Raw genomic sequence first — 9,290 nt, 5'->3', positions numbered from 1 at the left:
GTGAACTGCGACCTTATTAAAGGTTATTAGTACCTTATTGTGTCTGCTTTCACATTTGATGCCAGCGGTGAAAGAAATATTCAGATCTATTCTATCTATAGAAGTTTTCAGTAAAAGTAGCAACACTCTGTTAGCAGTAAAAGTCCTGCATTCAAACACTTATTTCAAGTAAAAGTACAAAAGTATTAGCATCAAAATATACTGAAAGTAAGAACCAATAACACATTTATTTATTATGCAGAATGGACCTTTTAAGAAAGTATTAAATTACGGGATTATAATTATTGATTCATTAATGTGTTTGTCACTTTAATGTTGCAGCTGCTAAAGCTTGGGCTAATGTTAATTACTTTATATACTATGTAGCTTAACCTATAATAATACATTATAATTTATTAGTTGATTTGTATTCTGTAATAATAATCTAATCTGCAAATTAACAAATATTATCAAATACATGTAGTGAAGTAGAAGTTCTAAGTGGCATAAAATAGAAATACTAATGTTAAAATATGTTCCTGGCGTAGCTGCTCGAGGTGGAGCTAGTTCTATCTACTTTATATAAAGTTAGCTAGTTTAGTCCAGGGGTTCTCAGAGGGGTCAGTCGGGCCCCTCCAAAGTGTCTTGATATGAATCTGAGGGTTCCTGAGATGATTAATTAGATCCACAATGAATTGTATTTCATTAGCTTATTATATGTGTTTATGTTACATCTTCATATGAAAAGTAGCGAGTAACTACAGCTGCAGTAAAAAGTACAATATTTCCCTCTGAATTGTTTTGGAGTAGCTTAAACGGTCAGGACATAGTACCTAAGTACAGTACTTGAGTTAATGCACTCAGTTTTCACCAAAGTCATTTCCATTAAAAAAACAAAACAGTGATGAAACACCTTTCCCTCAACACAAGTGTTATCTCTTCAGCAGATAACAGATGAGAGTGAGTACAAGAGGAAGCACAGTGATTACGTTCATCTTCAGTGCTTATCTTCAAGTGCTGTGGGCTGTCTTCAACACATTACACACACACACACACACACACACACACACACACACACACACACACACACACACACACACACACACACACACACACACACACATGTAAGTGAAAGAGTAATCTTTGCCCTTTGTGTCAGTTAATCATTCAGTGAGAGTCAAGGAGTTATAAGCTTGTTATAACTCCGTTAAAACTCAGAGAAGATTCTTCCATCAGTGGTGTGGCAACATGGCTACTAATCACTGCGTGGATGCATCCAGGGACGTGAGTTACAAGCGACAAAGCAGTGGACTCATAATGAGGATCAGGAAATTCAACCCCAAGGAAGTTTTCACCTGGTGAGTGTGTGGACACAGGAGAAGCATTTTAGAGGCAGAACTTGTTACCCTTTGAACAGAACCAGGCGAGTTGTTTTCCCCTGTTCTCTGTCAAAATGTCAAACCTTTCCTTTAGGATCATAGTCCTCCGTGATGGAAGAAGTGTTCAGGTCCTTTATTTCAGTAAAAGTACTAATACCACACTGTGGAAAAACACTACAAGTAAAAGTCCTGCACTCAAAATTTTACTTCAGTAAAAGTATGTTATCAGCTAAATGTAGTTAAAGTATTGATTGAGCAGTAAATGTTCCTGTCAGTGTTTATTATATGTGATGTTTCTGGATTCATGTTGCTGCTGCATTAATGTGTGTGTTGCATGTTGCTGCTGCATTAATGTGTGTGTTGCATGTTGCTGCTGCATTAATGTGTGTGTTGCATGTTGCTGCTGCATTAATGTGTGTGTTGCATGTTGCTGCTGCATTACTGTGTGTGTTGCATGTTGCTGCTGCATTAATGTGTGTGTTGCATGTTGCTGCTGCATTAATGTGTGTGTTGCATGTTGCTGCTGTGTCCTGTGAGAACCACGTGTCTCTAATAAGTCAACTCTTCATGAGTTTCTCAGTAAAACGTTTTCAGCTCTGTGACGAAGCATTTTACAGCTGAAGTAGGAGAATTTTTAAATAAGTTTTAAAAGTAGGAGAATTTTCTCAACACTTAAAGGCACATAAAATTCCTTGGAGATACGTGGTCTTCAATGGACAGGAAGGGCTTGAAACATTTAAATCTTCGTAACTAACGAAAGCTGGCAAACAAATGAAGTGGTGTAAAAAGTATAATATGTACCTCTGAGATGTAGTCGAGTAGAAGTAGAAAGTTGCATTAAAAGGAAATACTCAAGTACAAATAGAACTCAAATACACAAGTATCTCAAATGTGTACGTAAGAAGAGTACTTGAGTGAATTTATTTAGTTACATTCCACCACTGATATGTTCTCAAGAATGTTTAGAGTGGACGACATTGGTGACTTTTAAAGACGTGCCGTCCTCCTCTCTCTCAGGCAGTTGGCCAGGACGTTGGCCATGGGTCAGGGCCTGGCTGCGCTCATCTGTGGGACGGCTATCAGCTCGCAGTACCTGGCCACAAGCTTCCACGTGAACACACCCATGATGCAGAGCTTCTTTAACTACACCTTGCTGTGTGTCACCTACACCACCATGCTCTGCAGAACAGGTAACACCCCCATGGGGGCTGAAAGAAGAACTTAAATCCTTTACTTAAGTAAAAGGAGAAATACTATAGTCTAAATAAAATAAACACTCCATTACACTTAAAAGCCCTGAATTCAACATGTTAATAAAAGTACAGAAGTATTATAAGCAAAATGTTCTTAAAATAACAAAAGTAAAAGTACTCATTATGCAGGATGGCTCCTTTCAGAGTGTTATAACTTTATAGAATAGGATATTATACTGTTTACCACTAACAAATACATGTAAGTTCATTTTAATGTTGTAGTTTGTCCACAGGAGCCAATTTGAGATACTTTCGATACTATTGTGTTGCTTCAGTGGTGGAAGAAGTATTCAGATCTTTTACTGAAATAAAAAATACTCTGTTACAAGTAATAGTCTTGCATTCAAAATCTTATTCAAGTAAAACTGAAAAAGGATTTGCATCAAAATATACTTAAAGTACCAAAAGTAAAAGGAGTCATTATGCAGAATAGCCCATTTCAGAATCATATATAATAATTTACTGGATTATAATTGTTGATGCATTCATGTGTTCATCACTTTAATGTTGCAGCTGGTAAAGGTGGAGCTCATTCTAACTACTTTATATACTGCTGGATAGTTTAATCTATTATAATATATCATATTGTATTCATTAATTGACTTATATTTTGTATTAGCTAATAATCTGAATTTGTAAAGTACCTAGTAACTCAAGCTGTCAGATTAATGATGTGGAGTAAAAAGTACAATACTGGCTTCTAAAATGTAGCGGAGTAGAAGTATAAAGTCCCATGAAATAAAAATACTCAAGTAAAGCACAAGTACCTGAAAAAGTACAGTACTCGAGTAAACAAACTTCATTACTTTTCATCACTGGGTAGATTAGTAGTATAGTACTCCATCGTATTATGTGTTTTTTATGTTAATAGTAACTATGTTTAAAATAAATGTAGTTGAGTAAAACTTGCAATTTTTCCATCTGAAATGTAATGGAGTAGAAGTATAAAGTAGCATACAATGGAAATACTCAAGTAAAGTACAAGTATGACAAAATTGTATAATTGAGTAAATGTACTAAGTTACATTCCACCACTGCAATTCAGAAGGAAATGTTGTACTTTTTACTGCATTACATTGTTTTAACAGCTTTAGTTACTAGTTACTTTACTAAATTAAGATTTTCCAACACAAGTTATAAGTTTATAAAATATGATGGATTCTTATTCTTATAAACTACCCAACAGTATAAGAAATACTTACAATTAGCTCCAGCTTGACCAATTACAGTACAACAGTAAAATGCAATAATATTCACATCTACATGTATTAACTTGACATTACATTTCAATTTGTGGGTCATGTGCAAATGTCCTAATAATGGAACAAGCAAAGACGGTACACGACTGCTGTGCCCACAGGAGAGCAGCAGTGCTTTGGTGTCAAACTGTTCAGAGGCTTGGTGGTGAAACAAGTAAATGTCAATACTGAAGTTCAGGGGTGTTCCCCTTTAAATTGTAGGGGATGGCAATATTTTACAGATACTGAAGAGGCGTTGGTGGAAGTACCTTCTGCTGGGGCTGGTGGATGTGGAAGCCAACTACGTTGTGGTCAAAGCGTACCAATACACCACCATCACCAGTGTACAGGTGGGTACAGGTTGTGCTTGTGTGGGCTTCATGGTTGGAGTTTTTGCTGTGAAAACAGATCATGTTTTTATTTTTATTTTTTTTATGTAACCCTTGTGCCTCACTTTAAAAAAAGAAATTGCTCTGATGTAGAGAACAAGTCTTTTAAATCTAACTAACAAATATTAATTCATTTTCTTTACATAATGCCACCCCCACAAAGTATTATTGTTTTCTGAATACTACATGCTCTGGGAATTTCTTTTCACAGACTGGTATATGTCAATCATTAGCAACAACATTGATTTTGATTAATATAAACTTCCACTTGTTACCTCAGAGGACAACTATGTCCCCTTCCTAAAATTGCTATAAAAATACAATATATTAATATTATTTTCAGTCCTGATCATAACTACCAATACTACCATTTATGGTGTAAATTCAGGACACAAAATATTGGTTTCAATTTGGATATGTTTGTCCTTAAGGCTCTGAGTGTCTGTATTTTTGGCTTTAATATAATTATTATAGGAGCTGAGGTTTTTTTTTTAAAACTCAAACCCTTGCCAAAAAGAGTTGCCACTTTGTCTTGCCTGTGTCACCCATTTGAAAGATTACTGTTTTTAGTGCAGGTATTAATTAATTGAATTGATCTGGATTTATTGATACTTTTGTTTGTATTTAAATGTATTTCTGGCTTCCTGTCTCCAGCTGCTGGACTGCTTCGTGGTCCCGGTCCTGATGATACTGTCCTGGTGGGTTTTGAAGACACGCTACAGACCGGTCCACTATGTAGCTGTCTGCGTCTGTCTCCTTGGGGTGGGGGCCATGGTGGGGGCCGACCTGCTGGCCGGACGGGACCAAGGCTCCAGTAAGAAATTCCACCACGTATTTATTCACTCACAGAGTTCATCAATACCAATTTCTTCAGCCAATCATTCTGTGATCAGGGCATGCTTTTATAAACTGTCTAAAACATGGCAGACAAACTGTAAAAATGTCTCCCCTCTCGTCTCCTCAGCTTCAAACATCCTGTTAGGTGACGGTTTGGTGCTGCTCAGTGCTTCGCTGTACGCGGTGTCCAATGTGTGTCAGGAATACACCGTGAAGAACCTCAGCAGGGTGGAGTTCCTGGGCATGGTCGGCCTGTTCGGCACCATCATCAGCACCATACAGATGTAAGTAGTAAGTGTGTGTGTGTGTGTGTGTGTGTGTGTGTGTGTGTGTGTGTGTGTGTGTGTGTGTGTGTGTGTGTGAGATCAGGAGCTAGGATTCAACATTGTGGTGCATCTTGAGCCTAGATATCCAGCCTATGAGGGGACTGTCCATTGGCCCTGGCCCCCAGAGGCTGATGTGTTCTGAGATTACAATTCTGGTTAATCTGCTGTTATTTCTTTTCTTTACCCAGGGTGATCCTGGAACGTAATGAAATTGCTTCTATCCAGTGGAGCTGGCAAATCGGTCAGTACTCATCCAAACAGAAACACTTTGAAGACAAAACAAATATGAACATGCCAATGGCCAATAATTTGCCAAAAAGCAAAATTGAACCTGATGTAGACATGTAATCTATGGCTCCATACAAACATCTGTTGATGACCTGTAGGGGGCTAAAACATACTGATTCAATGTGTCCCTTATATCACAGGACCAAAGCATTTACAGAATTATAATATCAATAAGTATTTAAAACTATAAACGCTGTTGGTCACTGAGGGATAGAAAGACTCCAAACTCACAGAAACACAACTCTGATATTGTTCATATGTTATTGTCAGTGTTTGGGAAATCTTCTCAAAGTTATACAGAAGTAATTATTTATTAGTCTCCTGAAAAGTAATCCATTCCAGTAATTTCATTTTGCTGGGATTTTGCTCACACTTTGTAAAAGCAGCAACTTTTCAGCGGCTGCATGCTGCCACCAAAGAAACAGCTCCACTAAATGAGCTAACTACCCCTGAACCTGCAATGTTTTCTATTTCTACACACTTTACAGTGTATACATACGTTAGCTTTGTGCTAATGAAGTCTAAAATATCCCAGGTCTCCGTACTAGACATTAAGCTGATCTTCTTCTCAACTGCCAGAATTGTCGAATAAGCATATTTTCTTAATGTTGGAGTGTTTTTTTTTACATTTGAGTTGTTAATGTGAAGTAACAGTTAGGCATCTCTCCTCCCAGGACTCCTGTTCTCTGCCTATGCATTGTGTATGTATACTCTGTACAGCTGTATGCCCATAGTGGTGAAGCTGAGCAGCGCCACCTCCGTCAACCTCTCCCTGCTCACCGCCGACCTTTTCAGCCTCTTCTGTGGGCTCTTCCTCTTCCAGTACAATGTAAGCACACACACACACACACACACACACACACACACACACACACACACACACACACACACACACACACACACACACACACATACACACACACTACCAATACTAAATACTGACACAAATACTCACTAGAGCACCAAATGTGTATTAATCTGCTGCCGTCTCGTTTCAGAAACATGTGTCCAGCTGTTTAAACGTTTTTTAAATTAAAGTATATTATTGTAAAGACATCACTACTGTTAACGCAACAAAAACAAACAACAAATGTTTTTAAGTGTTCCTTTTTTAGTGAGGAGCATCAAAAAACTTGTGTTTCAAATTGCAATCGTGTTGTCTTCCTCAGAAACTGTGAAAGATTGCATGGACCTGACTTGCATTTATATAGTGCCTTTTTAGTCTTCCGACCACTCAAAACGCTATATACATATTTTATATATATATATATTGCAATCCAAGGACTAACACATTGCTGGTTTTGGTCTGCGCCTCGCTCAGCTCTCTGGGTCACAGCAACCCTCTGATTGTTATAGTGATACAGCAGCGTTAATGAATGATAATAATTGTTAAAGTGTAATCTCAGTGTCATGTGTTCTCGCACAGCTGCATGCATATACACAGTTTACAAACATGTGAGTCCGAAGTCCTTTAAATGGATTTCACTGCAAACAGAATATTTAATCTGAAAACGTTATTGCACGTTACTCGTGCAATAATTCACCTTGGTTTTAGTTCTGCTTCCCTGCTCACTGAACCAGCCAGTGGGAGTTATTACATTAATTTACTCTTAAATTTTTTTTTAAAAAACATACTTTTTCCTTATTGAAACATTCAGAATCTCTGAATAAAATATGAATTCAAAAGTTTAACTACTAGAGACAAGATGTCTCCTACTTCACTAAAAAGTAAATTCTATATGTACTAGCGGCTTCAAGTTTCCACATCACATTTGTGTAAGTGGCATACTGGACAGTGATTGGCTCCAAACTAGTTGTGATGTCATAAATCCTACAGGTGCATCTGGTTCAAGTCCGCCTGTGAGGACACAAAACTTAAAAAATGTGATATGGAAAATAAAGCCAGCGAAGGAAACCACAGAAAATGAAGTTGTAGTGTATTAATGTTCCCTTACTGTTTAACCTTTGTTCATATATCATTACATTTAAATACAACCTGCTCGCTCTCTGCCCGCCACAGTTCTCTTGGCTCTACCTGGTCTCGTTGGTGATCATCCTCGTTGGCTTCATCGCCTTCAATGCTGTGCCAACACCAACTGACCACACAGATCCCGCCACCTCCTCTTCCTCTTCCAACTGTGAGGAAGGTTACTATGACAACTCCGTGGCCCATCAAAATGACATTACTAAGCAGGAGGTGGCAGTGAGGATCACCACGGAGGAAGAGGAGGGGGGCGGAGAGACGGAGGAGGGGTGGGACAAAGAGCAGAGGAGGAAAGAGAAGAGACCTTCAGGGCCATCACAGAGCCTCAAACAAGGGAGCGTTGATGAGGATGTTGGACGCAGCACTAAAATGTGAACCTGCCAATATGTCTTTTTTTTTTTTAAACACATTTATTTATTTATATAATTTTGCATATAGAAATACAAAATACAGACATGAATGAAATAAAAAGCACATACAAATAAAAACTACAACAGTGGTACTGTACACATCCTGTTTAAAGCTATTGCTACTGTTTTGTTAAATCTATTTTATATGTTCATTGTTACCAACAAAAGGTCAGCTGCCTGACACCCACTGACTGTATGATTCCTTCTGGTTGTTTTATAAAACACAGCACACAACATGAGTTGCTCAAAATACCAGAAATAAATAAATACATAAACATAACAACCGTCTGCTGTCCTCTGCCCCCACGTCACGTCACATCACGTCACATCACGTCACATCACGTCACATCACGTCACATCACGTCACGTCACGTCACATCACGTCACGTCACGTCACATCACGTCACATCACGTTACATCACATCACAGACGTGGAGCGCTCACCTTACGGGATGTTGTATGCATTGTTGATCATTTTGACAGTGGTGTATCAAAGTACATTCAATCAACTAACTATACTTACCTAAATTAACAATTTTGATGTACTTGTACTTTACTTGAGTATTTCCATTGTATGCTACTTTATACTTCTACTCCACAAAATCTCAGAGGCAAATATTGTTCTTTTTACTCCACTACATTTATCTGACAGCTTTAGTTACTTTGCAGATACAGATTAATAATACAAAATGAAATCAATTAATACATTATGATTCATTATTATAGCTCCATTAAGTATATACAGTTATTGAAATGAGCTCAACCTTTACAAGCTGCAACAATAAAGTGATGAGCATAATGCATCAATGCATGTATGTATGCATCATACATACAAACATGATGTGCTAAGTTGTGAGTTTTAGAGCTAGGCTAACTGTATCTCACTGTTTCCAGTCTTTATGTTAGCTAAATTAGCCAGCTGCTGGCGGTAACTTTATATTTATATTTATTATAAGAGTGGCATCTTTAACCACCACCTTTAAACATCAACAGAAAATGGTTAAAACTCACTTCCTCATAATCAAACATTATGGGTTTCTTTCTAGATATTCAAATATTCAGTAAGAAATCCTTTGAACAGTTTCTCAGAACTAAAGCATCAACAGACCAGAAATGAATAAACAGCTATCCCAATGTTAAATGTTTAATAACAACGTGCAGTGCACCACACAACTAGACAATACAATCACAGCTGGGATGTACTGTA

General features: G+C 37.6%; 1 protein-coding gene across 1 annotated transcript; it reads left to right on the top strand.

The window, feature by feature from the left end:
* The first annotated feature begins 1,227 nt into the window (after nt 1–1,227).
* Nucleotides 1,228–8,048, top strand: LOC115017847 (solute carrier family 35 member F2-like). Its single transcript, XM_029446557.1, has 8 exons — nt 1,228–1,337; nt 2,376–2,548; nt 4,072–4,199; nt 4,893–5,052; nt 5,203–5,359; nt 5,590–5,642; nt 6,364–6,518; nt 7,710–8,048. The coding sequence occupies exons 1-8, from the start codon at nt 1,228–1,230 to the stop codon at nt 8,046–8,048; spliced, it is 1,275 nt and encodes a 424-aa protein (XP_029302417.1).
* The last annotated feature ends 1,242 nt before the right edge of the window (nt 8,049–9,290 follow it).

This window comes from Cottoperca gobio, chromosome 13 (genome assembly GCF_900634415.1).
Source record: "Cottoperca gobio chromosome 13, fCotGob3.1, whole genome shotgun sequence".
Classification (NCBI taxonomy): domain Eukaryota; kingdom Metazoa; phylum Chordata; class Actinopteri; order Perciformes; family Bovichtidae; genus Cottoperca; species Cottoperca gobio.
The sequence above is the reverse complement of the archived record's forward strand: the minus strand, read 5'-3'. Positions and strand labels throughout refer to the sequence as shown.

Excerpts from the sequence above, each read along its gene's own strand:
- LOC115017847 (XM_029446557.1), top strand. The coding sequence starts at position 1,228 with ATGGCTACTAATCACTGCGTGGATGCATCCAGGGACGTGAGTTACAAG. Across the intron at positions 4,200-4,892 it reads CCACCATCACCAGTGTACAG|CTGCTGGACTGCTTCGTGGT; the intron begins GTGGGTACAGGT and ends TCCTGTCTCCAG. Across the intron at positions 5,643-6,363 it reads CCAGTGGAGCTGGCAAATCG|GACTCCTGTTCTCTGCCTAT; the intron begins GTCAGTACTCAT and ends CTCTCCTCCCAG.